The sequence below is a fragment of the Ananas comosus genome, linkage group 23 (assembly GCF_001540865.1).
Source record: "Ananas comosus cultivar F153 linkage group 23, ASM154086v1, whole genome shotgun sequence".
Taxonomy (NCBI): Eukaryota; Viridiplantae; Streptophyta; class Magnoliopsida; order Poales; family Bromeliaceae; genus Ananas; species Ananas comosus.
The window spans coordinates 3,048,454-3,071,718 of NC_033643.1; the positions used below are offsets into that span (position 1 = coordinate 3,048,454).

The 23,265-nt window shown below is 35.4% G+C and overlaps 2 protein-coding genes across 4 annotated transcripts; both read right to left on the reverse strand.

Moving 5' to 3' along the window:
• Positions 72-10,106, reverse strand: LOC109728163 (sucrose nonfermenting 4-like protein). The gene is made up of 14 exons (XM_020258512.1): positions 9,926-10,106; positions 9,651-9,804; positions 7,826-7,913; positions 7,308-7,484; positions 5,694-5,801; positions 5,546-5,605; positions 4,889-4,978; positions 4,179-4,313; positions 2,867-3,011; positions 2,565-2,738; positions 1,999-2,062; positions 1,834-1,903; positions 1,252-1,369; positions 72-1,119 (listed from the first exon to the last, which is right to left on the reverse strand). The coding sequence occupies exons 2-14, from the start codon at positions 9,773-9,775 to the stop codon at positions 1,028-1,030; spliced, it is 1,446 nt and encodes a 481-aa protein (XP_020114101.1). The 5' UTR covers positions 9,776-9,804; positions 9,926-10,106; the 3' UTR covers positions 72-1,027.
• Positions 14,748-23,208, reverse strand: LOC109728046 (cullin-1). Of its 3 annotated transcripts, none has more exons than XM_020258322.1 (20): positions 23,053-23,208; positions 22,694-22,871; positions 22,494-22,593; positions 20,701-20,886; positions 20,485-20,532; positions 20,199-20,402; positions 20,041-20,118; positions 19,742-19,831; positions 19,579-19,659; positions 19,392-19,454; positions 18,625-18,660; positions 18,454-18,540; positions 17,877-18,026; positions 17,730-17,785; positions 17,431-17,551; positions 17,180-17,341; positions 16,823-16,966; positions 16,529-16,747; positions 16,266-16,433; positions 14,748-15,442 (listed from the first exon to the last, which is right to left on the reverse strand). In XM_020258322.1, exons 2-20 carry the CDS (start codon positions 22,831-22,833, stop codon positions 15,341-15,343), a joined length of 2,235 nt encoding a protein of 744 aa, XP_020113911.1. In that variant the 5' UTR covers positions 22,834-22,871; positions 23,053-23,208; the 3' UTR covers positions 14,748-15,340. The 3 variants fall into 3 exon arrangements, 2 of the variants coding, with proteins under 2 accessions (XP_020113911.1, XP_020113912.1); XM_020258323.1 differs by having other exon boundaries at positions 22,997-23,169; XR_002220902.1 differs by lacking the exons at positions 14,748-15,442; positions 16,266-16,433; positions 16,529-16,747; positions 16,823-16,966; positions 17,730-17,785 and having other exon boundaries at positions 17,199-17,341.

The window sequence follows — 23,265 nt, forward strand, 5'->3', positions numbered from 1 at the left end:
TTGAGTAGGATGAACAAAGAGAGTGCATTTACAATGAATGCTCCAATCTAACATCCATAGAGCAGCAAAAATTGGACACACAACTTTCAACCAGAAGAAACAAAACAGTCCAAGAAAATACCAACCGCCATACCTACTTGACAAAATCACATCCGTCGAACCGTACAGTTCGCACAACAAAGCTGATCACTGCACATTTCTTCAACTATACTAAACCAATATACGGACTAAATAAAAGCTCAAGCATTTGGAAACACCGACCAACTGAAACATAACAGAATGTAGAGCGAAGAACATTAGCCTCCCTTCGAACCAGAGCAGTAAGGGAGAGTCCATACAACAACCTTCGATCCCCTTCCGCCTCTTCAAGTAAGTTATTTTGTAGCATCGAACGAACAAACTCCACCTTGGTCGCAATAACATAAAGAGACGTGCAAAGAGTGTTTATTCGAAACTTCGTCTCACTGCACGATTCGTCTCCCATGGGACATTCATTTAAGTTAAGATCATAACAGAGAGGCAAAAGGATGTTCAAAGTCAGGAAAGAATAATTTCTTTTTTTTACTTTTTTTTCTTTTAACTTCATGTACTGCTTGCTGAATTACAGTTTTCATGGCCCCACCAGTGATGGTTTTCCATGGCATTACATGAAACAGCAGCTCCTTTTCGCTCCGTACTGCTTTCTGCTTTTAGACCAATAGGATGAATATAAAAGATCAAGCCCCTTAGATCATTCAGCAGGATGTTTCCGATAAAACAGGAGTAAGGACTTGGAGACATTATCCGAGTAATAGAACATAAAAGAAAAAAAAAAAAAATTGAAACCAGAAAAGAATAAGAAAATTTGAACATTTACAGACCCCCTAGTGGCTGGCTGTAACACATTAAAAAGACAATGCACAAATCCTTATCCATGCTCCATCCAATAAAGCGTCAAATGCGAAAACCTCAGGCAAAGTAATAAAGCTTGCAAAGTTTTCCTGTTCATTTTTCACAAAATTGGTAGGTTTAAATAGCAGGTCGTTGTTTAGGCAAGCAAAAACCTGAAAACGTCGCTTAGTGATATTATGCCCTCGACACGCTTGCTACCGGCCTCGACAATAATCACACGGCGAACACCTGAAATAAGGGAAAACTGTACAGGTAAGAAATGAAAACTCCAATTGTTTTCTTCCGTTTGTTTTCTTTATCTATTGAACATAACAGAAAACTCCGACTGTGAGATTTGTATTCGCAAGTGTGAAATGTTACCGGGGCTTGCCAATCGCTCCATCACTTTAAGCAATGTATCAGAGCGGAGGCACATTTGGCATCTCTGTCCATAGAAGAACCTGTGCGGCGAATTCGCATCTTGGGCAAGTTGCAGTGCCTGTGAATTATGGAGAATGAAGCAATTACATTGCTCACTAAATCTCCTTTTGTCTAAAGAATGTAGCAAACTAAGGCCTCATTCGGCATCATGTTTGTTTTTTGTTTTTTTTAAGCAAAATTTTGTATATCAAAAGGTGTAGAAGTAGACAGTGAATTGTTTGCAATCTTTTCATCCAAAGTGTTTACTTAGACACAAAAAAAAAATAAAAAACTTGCAAACAACTTTTTTTACTTAATTTTTTTTAACAAGTAATCTACCACTTGACCGGATGCCTTGTAAGCTAACCAACTATAACAACAAGACAAGTCTTTCTTCCAACACATCAAATTATATAGAATTAGTGTTTAAAAAAATAAAAATATGACAACAATATCAAACGAGGCCTAAGTCAACAATTTTTTAGACAAATTATGGAAAACTCTTTCTAAGTTGACATAAAACAAAACAGGTTTTCGTATTACCTGATGGATACTCATCTCATCAAGGTGAATATGGGTATAAGCTCTGTCTTTAGCCAATGATGTGATGTCACTGCGGATGGAAGAGCAAGCACTAGTAATTCCACAGAACTTGTTTTTTTTTAAAAAAAAAGACTCCAGATATCAAAAGGTTGCCATCAGTTGTACCTTCTAGAATATGTATCCAGCAACGAGTCATTGTCATCAACAATAGGTATTGAACTTACACGAGCTGTAGTCAATAAACACAGAAACCTAGTGTAAGGTAACTACTATGAAATTGCAAGAGAAAAGTAGGAGCTAATAAAGTCAGTGTTGCAGTCAGAGTACACTGAAATCTGAAATATTCAAAGGCATAATTCCAAAGAAGAGTCTCTACTTACGAGCGCTTAAGGCACACTCAGTACACACATCCATGTATACATACATAAATCTTAGCATAAGTATATAAATACACAAATCCTCCTCCCTTCCCCCTCCCTCATGTGTCTCACAAACTTATCTGACGATAATGGAAACCCACAATACCAGAAAGTCCACATCTAGCTGATACAGGCACAAGAAGGTAAATGATCTCTAGAACTTACAATCTCAGTTGAAAGAAAAGTCGAACATGCCAAAACAAAATTAAAGTATAATACTAGATTTATATTTAACAGGAAATTCACTATCCGGCATTGCTTGAGAATCTGAATAAATTGACAAATTGTGGTCTCGAAAAGTTTAGTTTCAACCTTGAACCAACAAAGAAAGAGCAGAGCTGAGTGACGCATTTGGTCTCAACATGGCCAGTGGACGCCCACTTGGATCCCCAATTTTAGGAACCCATGTACCCAAAGGAATTGTACACACTGGTTGCTGTAGAGCCGGCAAAGCACTAGAAGAGTGTTTAAAGTACCTGCAGATACCTGAAAATTAACAAACAAAAAGAAAATCTAAGAAAAAATAAGATGGCAAAACCAGGAATATTGTATGAGATTAGTAAAATAATGTCAAAAATAATTGATGAAAGTAAGCCCACGAAAGAACAACTCACATTTCAAAATTCCTGAAAGGGATGCGAGATGCAGCAACTGCGGAAAGGATCCATCTTCTGATGTTGAATGGATGATTGGAACAGTGGAAACATCATTTTGCAGAATCATTAAAGCTACATCCCTCAAGGAATCATACGGGCTGGCCTAAACAACCCATTGGCAAGACACAATGAGTTTATGGCAACATCTCAATTACATTGTTACACACACACACATATGTATATATAGTTCACCTGGAATACTATTGATAGTAGAAGAATAGCGTTTATTATCTACTTTTTAACCCTTAGATTCCTAGGGTTTAGTGGTGGTAGTTGGAATGGGCTAGAAAGCTGATAGTAAACACTATTTATTTACTATCGATAGTATTTCAAGGATATATATATATATATATATATATATATATATATAGAGAGAGAGAGAGAGAGAGAGAGAGAGAGAGAGAGAGAGTAGAATACTATTAATGGCACCAAGTCATTGGTGCTATTAGGTTTTTGGCCCTTGGATTAAGGAATGTGTAGTTGAATGATAGTGGTCCCCTAGAGTTGAGTGGGTGGTTGGTTGAATAGTATGATCTAAGGGGTAGAAATGGTCAAAGAGGTAGATCTAACGGCGGAGAAAGTAATGCATGGTTACAAAAGGCAATTAAGCGTTCATAATAGTCAGAGAAAAAAAAAGTCTTAACAATCTTTTTATGGCTTGTAAGAAAATTCCTGGTAAGAAATGTAAAAGTGAGCTATCAGCCAACGGACCCCATTGCAGAGTCTTTAGTGTAATAGGTAACAAACTAGAGGAAATCCATATGCCTATGGTTGACATTACCACCTATACCACAATAAACCATCAGCCTTCATACCTTCAATACTAGTCCGCTTTTACTGAAGAAAAGGTTAAAATACAAGATTGGTCCCTAGAGTTTCACATTCAAATACGCTCACAGGTTTTAGTCCCTGAAGTTTTTTCCAATAGCTATTAATTCTTGGTCCTTTTCAAAGTTTCAATAGTGAAGGTTATATCTTCTAAAAAGAAATTGTTCAAAAAGTCACTCTGATGAGAAAAACATTCTTTTACTGCAAAAATGATCATAATTACAGACCAACAAAGCCAACTCATTGGATAAGAATCAAGTTCAGTTTCCAAAACAAAGGAATAACCTGACTTAATTTGTACTCCCCATTATAACCTAAATTTACCATGAATTCAGTCCAGGCATCTGTTTGAACTGTTTGTAAATATTCAGTACTTTAGTTAAAGGCAACTTCCAAGCTAAACAATTGTAATTGCATTAATATCAGCCATACAGGAACTTACATGCATTAGATGCCTTTGAAATGGTCGACCGTGCCCATCCATTTGCCGGTAAAGTTGCTGCTTTCCCCGTTTCCAAGCAGATATTGTGTGGGTCTCAAGCTCTTCCTCTGTTAGGTTTGAGCCATGATTTCCGAGCTGCAATAAGCACAAGATAATCTTTTAACAACAGTACAGAATCTACAGACGAGGAAAGAGTAAGGAAGTTGAAACATAGCACTGAAGAAGTAAATATGGCTGACCCAGCAAATTAAGCATTTCATAAGCCTAATAAGATATACTCTATTGCTTATACGTATTACAGAACTCAGAAAGGTTATTCTGGTCAAAATGACTTTGCATTGGACTAGGAATAAACCCAAAAATGTAATATCTGAAAATTGGTATTAGTTAGGTAAGATGTAGAATGCAGTTTGACCACATTCTACTAATTATAGAGCTAGTTCTGATAAGAGAAAGTAAAGCTTATAATTAAAATTAAATAGCACAAGTAAATTCAATTAAGCATAGAGAAATGTAACACATGATAAGATAGAGGTCCTTCTTTAATAAATACATTGCGAGTATAATAAAGAATGCAAACATATATTGAAAATAAAGATGCCTTTTTGACAATAATCTCAGTGAACTCAGCTGCATGGGACATACCAAGCGATGTTAAATGCGCAAGAAGAAGAGACCAGGAAAAGGAGTAAAAGATATTGAAGTACTACCTCTCTCAATATTAATATGAAGTCCAATGGGCTAAGTACTCCAACAAATTGTCCTCTGTAGAAATCCCACAGAGGAGCAACAGGAATTCCCTGTAAACATCAACATAAGTTGATTTAGCATTAAGTGAACACAAAAAAAAGCTGCAATGTATGTAATTTTCTTCTTCTGGACTTTCATCTTCTGGACTTTCACTAACAATACCACAAAACTTTAAAAGCTCAGTGTTAGCATATTCATGTCCAATACGAACTCAGGAAATATAAAAGGATTAAGCACAAAAGGTTTTCGCTTCGAGATGCAAGCATGGAAATCAGAATGCTTTTGGACAGCCATATATAGGATGTAGAAACCTTTGGCATTTATAGTTGATAAAGGTCTATTTATACACTTCAACTTAACGTAATACCAGCTCAAGCATAATTCCGGGATGTATTAACAGGTAACTTCTTCTAATTGTCCAAAACCCAGCAAATTAAGAGGGGAGTAATCTCCAATGCAAATCAAGAGGAGGGGAAATGAACTTCTCAGTCTTCCAAGTGCTGAATCAAAATCTTGTATGTTTGGAAAAAAGGAAAGATGCACATGTAACAAGGCAGCAAAGATTAGGGTTTCATATATGGCATTACAAGGAGTATGACAACTTAGAATAGAAGTACCTGTTCATATAGAATATGAAAAGCCTGCTTCACGGGCAAATTAACATCAAAAGCAATGACCTGAACGAATGCTCAAAAAAGGCAAAGTTATTTCCCTCATGGCAAAGGCAAAGATTCAGGAAAACAGAAAAAGGAGGATCATCTGTACCTTTCCGGAGTTAGGGAGTAAATCATATGCAGTGTGTCGGGATAGAAAGTCAGAAACATGATGCCTCGATATTTCAATATCAGTCTCTGAAATTCTACGAGGGCTCACCTGCACAACACCATCCAACAGAATCACCTGCTCAGAAAATAAATAATGGCGGTGCAACATAGACTAACACTAGATCCGATAATATCTAGAAAAAAGCTCATCTCGTCTTCTACAGGAAACATGCATACATTATTGCGAATAAAAGAAGTCTGTTCACCACAGTCATCTGTTCCAGTTACTCAAATATCCTAATTCTATTTTCTCCAATCAACTATGTGCACTACCACCGCAGGCAGCTATTACAATATCCTTAGTTGTATCTATACATATATCTATTTATTGGCTGCTATAAAGCTAAAAGTCGTCAATTGCAGCTTTACAAAGTATGTGTTCGACAAATGAGTTTTATTTTTCTCTTGAGATGTATATTTTAGGTTGCAGAAGTGTTATTTATGGCAAGAAAACCAAGTTACACGAGTAAACAAATCATTGCATAGTGTTCTCAAGATATTACACTTCCTTGTTTCACCCCTCTATCTATGGGACCTAACTCATACTCTGTACCTGTCAGATCGTTGGCGCTAACCATTAATCCCAAAAGCTCGAGCTGTTAGAAATACGTAACCAATTCACTTAAAGCGTACAGATACAGCGCCCATGGGTCTTGATTGTGACTCGGCCCAACTAACCTCACGTCACTTCGAACATGACTCGGCCCACCCAGCCTCACGCCATTTCGAATATGACTCGGCCCAACATGGCCTTCCGCTACAAGACAGGATGCTGGCCCATTTAAGCCAACAATCCCTCCCCAAGCACCTGCACACATTTGCAGCATGCGGGAACCGAACTCGTGACCTCTGGCTCTGATACTACTTTGTCGGATCGTTGGCGCTAGCCATTAATCCCAAAAGCTCGAGCTGTTAGAAATACGGAACCAATTCAATTAAAGCGTACAGATACGGCGCCCACGAGTCTCGATTGTGACTCGGCCCAACCAGTCTCACGCCACTTCGAACATGACTCGACCCATCTAGCCTTACGCCATTTCGAATATGACTTACCCCAACATGGCCTCCCGCTATAAGGCGGGATGCTGGCCCATTTAAGCCAACAGTACCTACTCAACAAAGAAATATATTTTTTTTCATGCATTCTCCACTGTCTAAGTCGTAATATGTTATATCACGGAAAGTAATTACTACCAGAAATGCAAGTAAATGTTTCAAGACATCAAAAGTGAAAGAGTAGTGATACCTACTAATCAATAGCTTTCCAAAAGACTACTTGAAACTAAACATCTCGCAAATTCTCTTCACACATGGTTCCAAAGTGGCTATAAATAAATAAATAAATAAATATATATATATATATATATATATAGAGAGAGAGAGAGAGAGAGAGAGAGAGAGAGATTATATATATATATATATAGAGAGAGAGAGAGAGAGAGAGAGAGAGATTTAAATTTTAAAGAAATGAAAAAAGTTTATTACAACATATAACAAATATCTTTCTTTACGTAGTGCATTTATTACCACAACAAAAGTTCACTCGTATCCTTACCACACTGTCATTATCAACATCCATGGTCGTCCTATTTCTAGGCGTGTGAGGGCTCAACAGTGAAGGCATAGGATCAACATCACCAGTCAAATACAAAGTGTTTACTATCCCATACTCTCCGGTCACGAAAGGCTGCCGTTCATCGTGCCGCCATTCTCCATCAACAAAGAATTTGTACTGCATGTATAGAACACAGTAGTATAAAACTTTAAATATTACAGATGAAACAATTGTGTCTGAAAGCTTAACTGAATGGTCAAGCAAACGCACCAATATGTTCGCTTTGAATTTCATATTAGCACACAAATGTCTAGCAAATAAGCATTCTAAGCATTCTAACAGTAAAAAACTTAGACCAGATAAGTAACCTAAACTAGCAAGGTCTCAATGCAAGTTAATGACATTCAAGGATTAAATTTGAGGGTGAAAAAACCAACATTTAAATAAGAAAGTTACGGAGGGCAGGGAAAAAAAAAAAAAAAAAGAAGCTACAAAGACTGAAAAAACTACAGAATTACCTGATGAATGCCAGGAGCCAAACTGCAGATTGCCTGGAATACAGTAGGACAACCTTCCACAGGAGACATTGGTATAAGTTCCGACCACCTAAGGAAAACATCTTACAGAAATCAACACAATACTCGTACGAAAATTTTCGAGTAATAAAATGATGTGAAAATAGAGTTGCAAAGAGTAATTATCAGTTGACTGTACAGGCTCATTTTATTATTTTTTCCCATAGTTTTGATGGCAACAATGGGCAAGTCATCTAATTTAACAAAGGCTGATTCAACCTAAACAAATGTTTAAGATAAACTTTCCTCCAAAAGAATCAAAGAACATAAACAACAGAAAATAGACGTTGCAAACAAGAATTTTGCAGCCTCATTAGGTGAACCTGCAATGTAGTTGAAGTCTACCAAGACAGCTTCTAAGTGTCAATTGGTCTACGTGCAGTTTTTACAAAATAAGTGAGAATACTCACAAATTCACTGTTCCTCAAGTTAAATTTCATGTACCAATCCTCAATAAGTATACACCTCGAAATCAATTTGTATGTATGCATGTTTGTTATGACCTTTAGGAATATGCAAATAAGGGCAATAAGCAATAAACAAATTTGACCAAAAGTTAAAACCTCGACATCAACTTGTATGTATGTTTCATCTGACCTTTAGGAATATGCAAAAAAGGTTATAAAGCAATCAGCAAATTTAATCAAATGTTAAAATGAAAACTAGATGAATTTGTGCTGGAGAGTAGAATTTCAGGTTTACTCTTAAACATAGAGAAGAAAAGGCTAACAAATAGGAGATATCTTGTCTCAATAGAAATTTATGTAAGAGATATCAATTTTTGTTATGCCTTCAATAATTGCTTGAAGCAGTTATATGTTTGTTGACTCTATTTGACTAAATGTTAGCTAGTTGAGGAGAGAGAGGGAAGACGATGATTTGGTTTGGTTAGCTGAGTTGGTAAATATCATATAAGTCTACATTGATCGAAAGGTTAATCTATTGAAATACAACAGTAGGGTGGAGTAATTTTACATCAAGCATGTTCACCTCATCACCCATGCAAACCTCAAATAGCAAAGAAAAACTTTTGTGTGCTTGGGTAATCACACCACCCCATATATAACAAGACAAGACCAGGAGAAATAACTTCTAACTACATTTAACCAAACAGAAAACTTATAATTGACGCACCCCCTACTGCAAGATAGCCTAATTGGATAAGCACAATTGTAAATATTTCATGTCAACTGCATGCATCTCTAATTGCACAATATTTATGACTACATACACCAAACGGCCATTTCCAACTCTATATTAGTATTTATCAGCATGCCATGGAGCACAAGCTAAACTCTCAAACTTTTAAGAGTACATTCTAACTGCTTGTAGCAACGATGAATAAAGCAAAGTATTTGTTTAACCATAACAGACTTATATTTAAGTTTATCTAATTGACCGTCTAAGTCCTCAGACAATCTGCCCAAATGCCTAAGCGGAGACTAGGAGTCTAGGGAGCCACCATGCGTGATAACCACCTTGAAAATTTTGAGGATTACAGGCGGCAGTGTCATATACAATCACATCTTCAGCTTTTAGTGCATAGTACATATGTCAGCAAATTGATTTAGCATTTTTGTCGCATCATTAAAATTTCATATGGTTCAAATACAATCGATGCATAAGAGCATTCAAAGTTCATGTAAACAGAAGATAAAAGTTGAACACAGAGAATGATCAATAAAGCAATAACTGCAAACACCATATGAAAGCAGTTAATAAAGAATGCTACAGTAATAGACACTTAATAGATATAGAAAGACCTAACCTCCTGAAAGAACCAGTTAGGAGCACCCTATTCCCACCATACGGCCATACGAACCGCGTCAGAATCTGCACCGCCCCCTCGGCAACCGGCGTGTCTCGAGAAGAATCCGGCCCCGACGAGAACATTTCCTTCGATCCTTTCAACAAGCTTCTAACTGTTAACAAATTACGGCGTACTCTTTCCTAGTTACCCTAACAACCATCACCAATCCAAAGCTCCTCTCCACCATCAAAAGAGAGGGTATCCCAACAACAAAAAGCCCTAATTTAAGGTACCTCTTGCGACGGGATCCTCCACAGCACGCAGAGGACCCCTCAGTGCTCACACATTCCACGCAGGGAAGCGGCAATCCGCCCGCGGTAACATGAAAGCCCCCTCAAGCTACCTCAAAAGCAGCACCTTTGCGGCACAAAAGCCCCAAAAATTCAAACAATTCCCGAGCACCACCACACTAAGCCCCTTNAAAGAATCTCTCTAGGAGCTTACAAACAACAGCACAATTACCAGCCCTCCTTTCCAGACAACTTTGTGGTAAATTTGAGGCAAGTTGGTGGGGTTATTTATAATAGCCCAAGGAGATGAGAGAGAGAGAGAGAGAGAGAGAGAGAGAGAGAGAGAGATGGGTCGGAAAAGAGACGACGACAATGGAGAGAGAGAGAGAGAGAGAGAGAGAGAGGGGAAAAGGGAGTTGAAGGGGGGGAGAAGCAATACGAATGTATGCGGGAGGGGATGCGTGCGTTTGTACGCAGGACAGTGGATTATGCGGACGCAGGTTGGGACAATGCAATCCACCAACCAATCAGAAGCGGGGTAAATGTACACGCCCCTCCAATTTTTTTTTTAAGCTCAACGACTTAAAAAAAAAAAAAAAAAAAAAAAAAAAAAAAAAAAAAAAAAAAAAAACCCGAAAGGCTTGGTGATTGATATTCGAGGTCCAAGTTTGAATCATAGTTGAATCACACTTTCAGCTAAGTTATTTCTAAATGAAATAAACGAAGTGGATAGTATACTACCTATCTCTTAGAAAAAAAAAAATAAAATAAAATAAAAGAAAGAGTTCAACCAACTCCCTATAAAGATATCGAAATATATTTCTATTAAAATTTAATTTTTTATATTTATTTCTACAAAAGTTGAGTGATATTCATATTTGCTGTTCTGATTTGTTATCACTACTCTCTAATAGTTCCAATTGTTAAACTTATACAGAAATATCCTTCCAAAAATTTTCGACGGTCATCATCTTTATTTCTATCATCACAAATAATATAAGAGGGGCAAAAAGTCAATTTACCTTATTTATTAAGACTTCGTTTGGGATCGCGGGGAGATTGCATTACATGCTGTGAAAAAGTACGTTGGAAAAATACTTTATTTGTTTCCGTACGTAATCCTGCGTTCCGCATATCGCCATGAGTCGATTATGATATATTTTCTAGAATTTCACTGGAGAACGCAGAAAAATATCCCTATATACTTTTTCTCCAACTTCATTTTATCTAATAGCATTAGATGGGCTTCAATACTAAACTAAGTCTAACTATATTTTTCTAATGAGTCCTAACAGTGGGAATATATTTAAAAACGTTAAGACTTTTGTGGAAATAAATATGAAAAATAAAATTTTATAGGAATATATCTGCTATTCGATATATTTACATAGAACTGTATACGACAAACCTTTTTTTTAATGAGATTGTTAGGATTATGTGTAGATTTTTTTGAGTTATTAGGATTATATCTGTGTTGTTAGAATTTTTATGAAATTATTTGAATTATTATATATGAAAAATATTTAGAGTTGGAACTCTAATTAACGGTTTGGTTCAAAGTAAAATTGTGAAAATTAATTTTTTGAAAAAAAAATTTGGTGGAATTTTTTTTTTTAACATTTTAAGTTTTTGATTTGTAGGGAAAAAAAAAAGTTTTCCACTAACATTTGTTTGGTTGAATAGAAAAAAAAAANAAATGCTCGGTGAATGGTATTCGAGGTCTCAAGTTTGAATCGTAGTTGAATCACACTTTCAGCTAAGTTATTTCTAAATGAAATAAACGAAGCGGATAGTATGCTATTTATCTCTCAGAAAAAAAAAAGAAAAAAGAAAAAAAGAAAGAGTTCAACCAACTCCCTATAAAGATATCGAAATATATTTCTATAAAATTTAATTTTTCATATTTATTTCTACAAAAGTTGAGTGATATTCATATTTGCTGTTCTGATTTGTTATCACTACTCTTTAATAGTCCCAATTGTTAAACTTATACATAAATATCCTTCCAAAAATTTTTGACGGTCATCTTCTTTATTTCTATCATCACAAATAATATAAGAGGGGCAAAAAGTCAATTTACTTTATTTACTAAAACTTCGTTTGGGATCGCGGGAAGATTGTATTACATGCTGTGAGAAATTACGTTGGAAAAATACTTTATTTGCTTCCGTACGTAATACTGTGTTTCGCATATCGCGATGAGTCGATTATGATATATTTTCTAGAATTCCACTGGAGAACGCAGAAGCATATCTCTATATACTTTTACCCCAACTTCATTTTATCTAATAGCGTTAGATGGGCTTCAATACTAAACTAAGTCTAACTATATTTTTCTAATAAGTCCTAACAGTGGGAATATATTTAAAAACGTTAAGACTTTTGTAGAAATAAATATGAAAAATAAAATTTTATATGAATATATCTGCTATTCGATATATTTACATAGAACTGTATACGACAAACCCTTTTTTTAATGAGATTGTTAGGATTATGTGTAGATTTTTTTGAGTTATTAGGATTATATCTGTGTTGTTAGAATTTTTATGAAATTATTTGAATTATTATATATGAAAAATATTTAGAGTTGGAACTCTAATTAACGGTTTGGTTCAAAGTAAAATTGTGAAAAATAATTTTTTGTAAAAAAAATTTGGTGGAATTTTTTTTTTTTTAAACATTTTATAGTTTTTGATTTGTAGGGAAAAAAAAAAGTTTTCCACCAACATTTGTTTGGTTGAATAGAAAGAAAAAATTCATATTTGCTTGGTTTGGTAGAAAAGAAGATGAAAGAAAAAAGTTTTATGCAATTTGAATTTTCGTTTTCCGCCAAAGCGAAATTTTAATTTTTTTTCAAATCCGAAAAAATATTTTTATGTTGAACCAAACAAACGAAAAAGCATTTTTTATACGGAAATTATTTTTCGGTTTATTTTACGCGGGCATGTTTGTTTCAACGAAACTAGACTTCGGGTTGAAATGGAGTTCGGTGAAAACTACTACTTTTCCGTTGTTTGTTTCGTAGTTATGGAAGTGATATTTCATTAGTTCTGCTGTTTGTTTTGTAAGAAATGTAGGATGTAAAACTATAATTTATATATAAATAATAAATATTTTAATAAATAAAGATAACAAAATTATATTTTTATATAATTAAAATTTAATTTAAAATAACTAAATTATTTTTTTATACAAAAATTATAGTAATACATTAATAAAATTATAAAGTAAAAAATATTAAAATTGAACTAATCAATTTTTATCATATTTTAAATATACCAACTAAAAAAATAGTAATTAGTAATATAATTAAATATATTTAAATATAATTATATTTATCTATTATATTATTTTATTATTTTTTTTACTTTTTTTTTTTTACCATAATTAACTTCGGCTCACGATGGCCGAAGTCAATTACGCCGTTTGAGGTTAACTCGAGTTCCGACCGTAACTTTTTTACGTCGAGCCAAAACAACGGAAGTGGTCGCTTATAGCAAAACCAACTTCTCACCTCTCCACTTTCACCCAACTTCCACCCAAACCAAACGCCCTCTAAAGGAAAAGATAATTCATTTGTTTTTTTTTTCATTTATTTTATTCTTTCAAAAATGATCATTTTTAATTTTTTTTATTAAGGACGTGAACTATTTCACCACTGAGTTCCACAAAATAGAATTTTTTTTAGCCAAATAAATTTTTGACTGAGTTATTTGGCCAAACGTAATTTTTTTTAAGGTTATTTAGGGGAGAAAAACCCACATATCTCAACTTTCGCAGTTTCTTAAATAGCCACTTAAATTTTTAATTTTGAGGCTTAGACCTTCTGAAGATTATTCTTTGTATATCCCATTTTTACGCTTGTATTGCATACGAATTTTTTTCAAGCTTTAGAGCACAAAGAAATGGATTTCTTTTATTCTAATATATTAAAAATAATAATAATAATTAAAGATATATAAAATTTATTGAGTAGGGCTAGAATACTTTTACAAGTATCACCCAAGTGATACTTGTGTGTTTTTAGTCCTTGATGGAGAGATGTGAGGTTGAGATGATGGGGGTAGGTGGTGGTAGGTGGAATAGTGTTTGATCCAAGGGCTATTTATAATCAAAAAATAGATGCAATGGCTAAAAACGTGATAGCAACATGGGGATGATACTTGTAAAAGTATCCTAGATCAACTCAAATTTATTCTCCAATTCTGATGCTTAATAACTAGACTAGAAGAGAAAAATAATGTAAGTTATACAAAATCCTGTCTAAGAAAATTGATCAAAATGGCTATTTAATTGGTAACTTCGCACGAGAAGATGACCACATTAAACTATTTGATAAACTTTTAAAAAATTTAGGTATCAAAATTAAGAATTTAGGTGCCTGGTTTTTATTTTTCTTAACCAATTAATGTAGTGAGAGCGAGTTCGAAACCCTAAACCCTGCGGCCCAATTTGGATACGAACATAGCATTTACCAATTAATATATAAAAATATATATACGAACATAGTTTTTACCAATTAATATATAGCGCGCGAGCTCAAAACTCGGATGCACGAATATTTATTCAGCACCATAACTAATTAAATTACTCATATATATATATATATATATATAGTAGACAAAAAGCATAACCCAAAATACCTAAAATTTTAATCAAAAAAAAAAAAAACCTAAAATGAATGTCTTATATTCATCCTTCAAATTAAAATTAAACTAACATCTGGCAAGTGAAATATACTAAACATGCTTACTAAATCATGCATGCATGCCAAGACCTCTCAGAGTAAAAAAAATCAAACTCAGAAATTTTAGTCACAAAAAAAAAAAAAAAACTAAATGCGGAATAAGTTGCCATTCGATATCTCATCCTGCTGTCCAAACGGGGCCTCAGCGTCAGAATCAGTAGAGAGAAATTGGAAACACGATTACACAACATTAGAATGTTTGTTCTGTAAAAGCAGGTTTACTAGAATTCTTACAAGAGACCAGCAAGAGACCAGCATAAGCATTACGTATAGAGAGAATAAGACGAAAGAGCAACAACCGAATAAAGCAGAGAGGCAAAAGGCGAAGATAATACGAGAAAAGCATATTAATGGATAACAATCATGATGCCGAAGAGCATCCGAATGACAAAATGGAGCGGCTAATGTTTTCCGGATGCTTCTCTATCCAATGCGCGAGATTCATGAGATTGCGACAGTGGCATAATGTCAAACCTGGCCTCAGATTAACAGCAAAAGGATTACGGCTTCCTTCGCTGAAGTTGTTATAAATCTCCAGCGAGTATAGAAGAAGCACGGACGAATAAGCCGTTCCACAAACCGATGAAACCAAACGATCGATAGAAGTACTTATGCTTAAGCCCTTCAGAAAAGCAAAGCTTCTAATTGTATTCTTGTGAGCTTCGTGCCGCTCAAGCCAAGTATCTGTACACATTGGGATTGTCCTTGTCCCTCTCCAAATAATCTCGGGTGATAAGATCTTCGATCCTCTTTTTTATTGCCTTGAAGTCGGGCTGAAATGTCCAACAGAATGGGCAAATAGAAAAAGAATCGTTAAGGCGATTCAAACTATACCAGGTCCCTTTGTTACATTATTAGCATATGACATAACTAACTATATCATAGCATGCTAGCTTGTTCATGCCATGCATCTCAAATTTTCAATTATCATGTATGAAACCAAAAGGCGCCAAATACTACAAAGGAAAATCCTATATATGCACACAGCACACATATAATTTAATACATACAAAAAACAAAAGGCACAAAAAATAAAGGAAAGAAAATTTTGAATTGAGTCGAGGTCAGTTAATTAGGCTAGTTACTAACAATTCTTCACATAGCCTATAATAACTGAAATTGTTTATTTAGAAAGTGAACTCAGAGCCTGTCTATGTTTATTTTTCCATTAATTTACTTGATCAAGAGAGAGGGAAAAAAATCTAACTCAATACCAGATACTTTAAATGTTTAAGCATGATTATAAGTGAAACTTTGTTCATTAACAACTTCTCAAGACACCATTTCCCAAGCAATCCTATGGGCCAATCACTCCCTAGAGAACACACAATAGATATAAGTTCACCCCAAATATATTTGTTTTAAAAAGGGAAAAGCATAGACAAAAGGAAACAACAAGTAGCAAATTATAGCTACTAACATATGAATGCATAAACAACGCCAAAAATAGTCCTTAGCAAATGCTGATTGTGTTTGTTCATGCATAACTACATGCTATAGTATCGGTTTGCTAAACAAAAACACCGTAGAACCATGTGACTAGAGAGCATATAAAAAGCTTCTAATAAAACTCTTAAAAGTAGGACATGGAAGTACCTTGAACATGCGACCAAGCTGTTCAACACATTCCATCACCAGCTGTTGATGACCTAAAACTTTACGACTCTTCATAATACGTACAATTGAGGCATCAATAGCATATCTACGGTCCTTATCAACATCCTCAACTACCTTTTTCTTCTCATCAACGGGTGGGAGAGGTATCTACAGCTCAAAATAAGCATCAGATATCACGAAATGAATTAACAAGAAAAAAAAAAAAAAAAAACTATGTTTTCAACGAAGTACTCAGTTCATACCTTGATTCTTCGCATTTTGTCAGTGAATTTGGAATTGAACTCGAAAACATCCGTTGGAGATATGGTTTTGGTATTTGGTTCTTTATTAAGAATCTTGTATTTGGCACAAGAAAGTGAGTGTAGCAAGCGAATTACATCATCATCTGTCAAGTTTAGTTGTGCCATAATCTCAGAATAACTCAATCTATCTGAAGCATTAAATAGAAGCAAAGCTGAGGCCTGTCAAACAAGAAGGTTTGTCAGCAGTCCATAAAAAACACAACAAAAAAGGATTTCTCAGAGATTTACAATTACCTGGTAAGTAGTCACAATCAACTCGATTGTTTTGGGCTCAAACTTGCCAATGATATTGCAGGTGCCTAATGAGTATATCCAAGTAAGCTTCCTATGTTTGGTTTTTGTTTGGTAGAACTCTTTAAATACCTCTACACATCTAACCTGAAAAGGGAGGTCAGAGGTGTATGAGATTATGCGGTAGCAAAAACTTTCACGTCTGTATTACTTAATTCAATCGTTTGAACATATGCCTTGTAACAGTTAAATCTTATGAAAAATAGAAGAGAAACTGGATCAAATATTGCAGAAAACAATCCATGCCCAACAGAGCAGATCTCAAATCTTCAACACAGAGAAAAAGGAGAAATATATTACCATCTCAGCAGGGAGATTGAGATCAAAGGATTTGTAACTCGGCCAGAATCCAGTTGTCAAAACTGTCACCGTTAAATCTATTCCAGGACTTGCATGAGTATTAGAGTTTAGATATTCCTCAAAGCTTGTCTGATTTTCTCTTGCAAGTGTAAGATCAGTCACCTAAATGAGAAAAAAAAAAAAAAAAAAAAAAAAAGTCAGGTATCATAGCAATAATATTTACTATTGTTTGTCAAATTTAGGCCACAAACCATGCCCTCCATCTTGGAGGTGAATTGCCCTCCGCATTGCTGCTTTAGCTTTGTTAAAATACTCCTCTCATGATCATCATTAGCACTTTTATCAAAGAGCAATCTCCTCGCAAGCTTTTTCCTGCAAATTAATTTCAGTTTAATACGACTTCAAGAAAATCTCGAACGGTGAAACAGGGGAATATATAATATCTACTGCATTGTTATGTGGTATATACGTAAAATCTTCTTTCTATAAGAGGACAACCATATTAAAAATAAGTAAATCAGCTCGCATATTACGTATGAAAGTTTGTTACCTGTAAAACTCAGCAAAAAGGTCCTTATCGCTAATATAAGCGAGCAACTTTACTACCTGCAAATTACAACTTCCCATTTAGAATTGCAACACAAGGTCTCATAGATATGTACGGGTGATAGGACAGAAAAAGGTTTGAGAAAATCACCTTCTCGAGAGTCTCTTCGATAGCTTCATCACTTAGCTTTTCGCTCCCACCTTTCTTCAGTATATTATCACAAAAAGTAGCCAGCAATTCAGCACTTGAACTACCTGCAACACCCTTGTTGCAGAACACCTCGAATGCCTCTTTGAGAGCCTACAGATGACAGAGTTTTCAAGCAATGTGGGAGAATACATCAAACAAAATATTATCAGGGCTTTTACACATACATCACAGAATATTAATCTGTTTATACATTTCTTGAAATCTGAGCTGTTCATATAAATCCCTCAAAAGTGTAGTTTCGAAAAGAAGATATTAAGTTTAGGGGATCAACCAATCCATCAGGGTAAGTTGGTTTAGTATTTAGACGGATTTTATTGAAGAAGACTTTAATGTAGGTACAATCCTATATATCTAAGAAAATAAGAAATTGAAAAACATATACTAAAATTCAGGTTTGCTAGGTTATATATTTAAACAGATGATTTTGCAGAGTATATATATTAATCGTTCTATAAGATTATCCAAAAAAAAAAAAAAAAAAACCAAGAACATGTGTTTCAAATTTCCAAGGGCGTACCTTATGGAAAAGAGAGTGATTCTGGAAGCAGTCATTTACATATGCCAGGTACTTGTCGTGCAGCTCTATGATTTTTCTAACAAAAACCTACATTCAAAAACTCATCAGTTACAAATACATAGCAGCAACTAAAACATCAGAAAATAGGAAAGTGATGCCAAAATAGCCAACCTGTTCTTGCAAACCAACAATATCTTTTTTCTCTGCCTGTAGACATTACTATTGTTAGAAAATGTTCTTCAAAATAATAGTATTAGTGATGAAAAAGAACAAAGCTAACGGATCATTAAATAGCCAATGAATATAAGCAGGTTCAATAGATTGGCTAAGATGAACAGATAATGACAACAAACAATCACTCTACAAAGCAAGCAAATCAGTTAATAACTCAATAAGCAATGAAGAGAGGATATACAACACAATCAATGGAAATAATGAAGATAGATATCACATAGCAATTCCCAAGGACAGAGATGTCAAAAAATATGCTGAAAATTTAGTATGCACTAAAATCAATATACAAGATAGATATCACATACCAATTTCCCATGGACACATACACTGTAAGTTACTTCATCTTGTATATTGATTTTATTGCTTCTAAAGTTCTAATATTGCTTCTCGCAAACTTGGCTTGTACTGACAAATGGTCATCGACTGAAGGCATGCAAGGAATGATTTTTCTGTAGGGGAATTCCCTGTAACTACATAAGCTAATTGGCATCAATTTTGTTGCTATAACCCCTTCCAACCTCAATGTGAAGACATTTTCTTGGATGAATATTTCCAGCAAACTAGCAGTCTAAATGTATCTTCAGTATCTTACTATCTTACTTCCTCACCAGTTGAGACATAAAAGAACATAAAGAATGTTCTACCAGGAAGGAGGGGGAAAAAGAAAGAAACATAACGTAACCTTAGAAACTAAGAAATATCACCTTCTTATTGCTGGCAGCATCTTCTGCTTGTTTGACTAAAGCTGTACCCTCAGCAGTTACATGCTGCATGGAAGTTAGATACAGCAAGATCAAAAGATAATGACAGAAGCAGAAGAAGTGTTAACTTCTTTTATTTAATACAGAAGCACTATAAAAGTTTTGATTTATTAGAAAAAAAAGTGGTAACCTGCTTAAAAATCTGAGAAACGGGATCCAAGCCACGGTTTATCCTGGAGAAGAGCCTATACATTCTTGATAGATCATCTACCTAACAAATGGACAAGATAATGGACGTCAAAATAAGTACCACTTTTAAGCTTTGTAAGAAAGGTCAGAAAAAAAACTTTAACCTTGTCATCTCGAAGCAAAGCATGGCATCCAGAATGTTCTTTCTCCAGAAGTTGGCTAGCATATACAAATAGTAACTCATGTTGCACTTTCTACCAATGCCAACAAAAAAGGAGGAAAAAAAAAACAAAAATTAGGATTCAATTAAATTAGATAAAGAAATAATCACAGGGGTAAAGAGAAGTTTCCTAGAAAGAGTAAAAAATAACCTTTTCTGTACAGTCAGAAGTAATATAAAAATTGTCAAAAAGGTAAGGGAAAAACAATGTAAAATAATCATCAGGATAAAATCACAACAAACCTCCAACAGTTTCTGTTCACTACTAGAATGCAGGTAATGCGAAACTCTATCCTTCTCCCTCTTCAAGCACTCTTCTGCCTAATAAAAGCAACAAAAGCCACAAATAGACATTCTTATTTGTAAAATTTCACATATTCATGAAATCCCAAAGGAAATACCTTCAGCATGTAGTCTGGACATGAGTCCTCCAATATCCAGTTGGAGGCCTTTCTAGAATAGTATGATGCAGTATCCTTAAGTAAGAACTCTTCAAAGTCATTTTCATAGCATTCCATGCTCCCCAGCCCAATTTCAACAAATATATCCAGGACATTCTTTAACAAGGCTCTGTCAATCTGTTCGCCCTCACGCTCTTGATCAATCTGTTAGAAGAATAAGTTTTAGCACCTCCAGAGAGTTGGAAATAATCCCTTCATGTTGCCAAATAAGGATATGCCTACTTACCAAGGAAATAACTGCATCTTTTACTTTTCCTTTGATCTCTTGGTAGACCTGTCACCAAACAAAAAAGTAAATAGATACGCAAAACAAGCGACTTTCAGTGCGCTAACCTACCAGTAGGTAGAGAACAAGGGAACGAAATAAAGCGTAATATAGGATGTACGTTAGTGACGCATTTTATATTCATAATGCATGTCATAGTTAAAGATGTTAACTTACCAACTCACGGAAACATGTGAGCCCAACGTCATTAAGTGGAGGAAGTGATCTCCGTGCAACAAAGTACCGATCAAGATAATGGAAAAACCGGGAAAGCCACCGGACCATAACTTTATGATTTGACCACCTTTTTACTAGTTCTCTCAGCATAAATTCGTCATGCTTCTCTCTCAGCGAAGGCAGTACCTAATATACAATCATATAACTTGTTAAAAAACAGGTAAAAAATTACAGTTCCATGGCAGAACGTAAGTATTGTATAAAAATAACAACTACTACCAAACAAATCTAGGTAACAGAATAGAATAATAACATGAATGATGCCAGAAGTCTTTTAGGCTTTTGATAGAATTCGCAGCAATAACACTTTTAATTTTTCCAGATGCTATCATCTCCCCATGTTTTCATCAGAAAAATACAAAAAAGATTATAAAAAAATTGCTCTACTTACTTTTTCTACAACACATCATGAAATAAGAAACACTGATGGCAAATGAAGATTTAGTGGAGATATAAAGGTGAATCATCTTTGAAACATTAACAAGGCTGCAATAAAAGGATCAAAGATCGTGGATTTTTTTTTTTTTTTTTTTAAGAGATAGGTAGCACGCTACCCGCTTCGTTTATTTCATTTAGAAATAAACTTAGCTGGAAATGTGAATCAACTAGGATTCAAACTTGGGACCTCGGGTACCAACCACCAAGCCCTTTACCACTTGCTCTAGGGACGGTCGGTATCGTGGATTATTTTCAAATGGCAAAATTTTGTGTTTCTTCCCACTACGTTTCCACAAAACTCAAACCCAAATGATCTCTTCTCCAACCATTCTTTTCAGCACAATACACTGTGCAATAATTATAAAATTGCCAGGTTAACAAAAAATTCGATATGTTTGTAATTCCAAATGTGCTACACCAAATTTAGGATACAAGACAATCCAATAGCATCTGTTCGACCTAGTTTTCACGTGGATTCTCAATGATTTTCACTTCTTTCCCACACAGTTACTGGCCTTATGACAGTGAACTCTCTCCACCAGTTACTACACGGCCAAAAATTAACAATAACTAGATACCACCATGTGACCATCGGGAGGAAGAAGAGTTGACTTTTAATATAATTCAGTAGGACACTTCGTGAGGACATACAGCCATAGTTAGCACATCAACAAGTAGACGTTGTTGAATAATCTCTCCAGCTTGCACTACAGTATGAATGATGATACATTAGGACACCCACTAGGAAGGATCTGCTAGAAAGGTTGCTTCTAAATGAATCAAACTCCAGTAAATGGGTCTATAAGACGAAAAGACCACCTGAGAATCCCTAATATGTCAAAACCGGAGCTTCAAGTGTAACTTAATCTCAGAAGGCTGCCAGTATTTGGATAACAACTTCCTGATAAGAACACTTGCACTCAACAAGGACATGTCTAAGCACATCATGTAACCTACATCTTATGCAAAATTGTACACCACAACATATATATTTGCACTCCAACTTCATTACATCTCGAAGGATTACCAATTGATTTTATCGAACCGGTCAGGAAGTAACACAACCTACATTAAATTCAAACTTAGATAAACACCGCAAGACCAAGATAGCAAAAATAAGCATCCAATTTTCACTAAAATTTAGCCTAACAGATAAAATGAGCAGGTACAACAACCAAGCCACATTTAAAATCATTTGGAACAACCATACCAACAATCTCTAAAAATACACACAGATAAAATAAGAAAGCACATTTCGATTATTCGGTGTGCCTTCCATGTGAAATCATCCTTACAGTTGAAGTGATATACTCTTCGAACGACTCTCTGTACTTGTCGTAGAGCTGCTGCGAGTAATCGTGAGGAGGCTTCTGAGTGCACATATTGTATATAGTCCTGATCCAAACAACACAAGGCGACAAACACATCTAATTAACGCAAATCTACCATACGAACTCCCAAAAATTGAAGTGAAATCGGTGCAAAGCGGCGATACGTGTAGAGCATCATATAATCTTCGGAGCTGAACTGCGGCTCGGGGAGCCCTTCCAAGATGTTCTTCAGCTTGGTGATCCCCTTCTGCATGAACTCCCATCCCTGCTCTAGGTCGATCGTCTTCCTCTCGTGCATCGCCATGCCCCCGAGCTCTAACCCCCCTCTTCCAGCTCCAATTCCTGCACACAATAACCGCAAATCAAGGATCGAACACCCCCCCATCCAAGAACCCGATTCCCGGCTCGATCGCCCGCTAGAATCGATTCAAAACCCTAAAAAAATCCGAGAATGAGCGGAAACGGACGATGATCGCGACGCGACGGGGCGGAGTAGGGGGGGAAGGGGAGGGGAAAAGTGCACCTGGTGTTGAGGAAACCCTAGCGCGAGGTATCGAATTGGTTAGAGAGGGATTAGGGGGGAAGAGGAGGAGACGGGGGTGGGAAAAGGAGAGAGAGAGAGAGAGAGAGAGAGAGAGAGAAAGTGAGGGGGTCGGGAATTAGTACTTCTTTTCCGACGAGTCGTTGTTTTTTTTTTGTATTTTTTGTTCGAGAGGAAATATAAAAGAAAATACGG

What these genes read in the sequence shown, in the direction of transcription:
- LOC109728163 (XM_020258512.1), bottom strand. Translation starts at nt 9,775, where the DNA reads ATGTTCTCGTCGGGGCCGGATTCTTCTCGAGACACGCCGGTTGCCGAG. An exon ending in CTAACTGGTTCTTTCAGGAG is followed by an intron (nt 7,914 to 9,650) that starts GTTAGGTCTTTC and finishes TGTTTTCCTTAG; the next exon opens with GTGGTCGGAACTTATACCAA. An exon ending in TACTCCCTAACTCCGGAAAG is followed by an intron (nt 5,606 to 5,693) that starts GTACAGATGATC and finishes GCATTCGTTCAG; the next exon opens with GTCATTGCTTTTGATGTTAA.
- LOC109728046 (XM_020258322.1), bottom strand. Translation starts at nt 22,833, where the DNA reads ATGGCGATGCACGAGAGGAAGACGATCGACCTAGAGCAGGGATGGGAG. An exon ending in TCACATGTTTCCGTGAGTTG is followed by an intron (nt 20,533 to 20,700) that starts GTAAGTTAACAT and finishes GTTTGGTGACAG; the next exon opens with GTCTACCAAGAGATCAAAGG. An exon ending in ATCACTCTCTTTTCCATAAG is followed by an intron (nt 18,027 to 18,453) that starts GTACGCCCTTGG and finishes TGTCATCTGTAG; the next exon opens with GCTCTCAAAGAGGCATTCGA.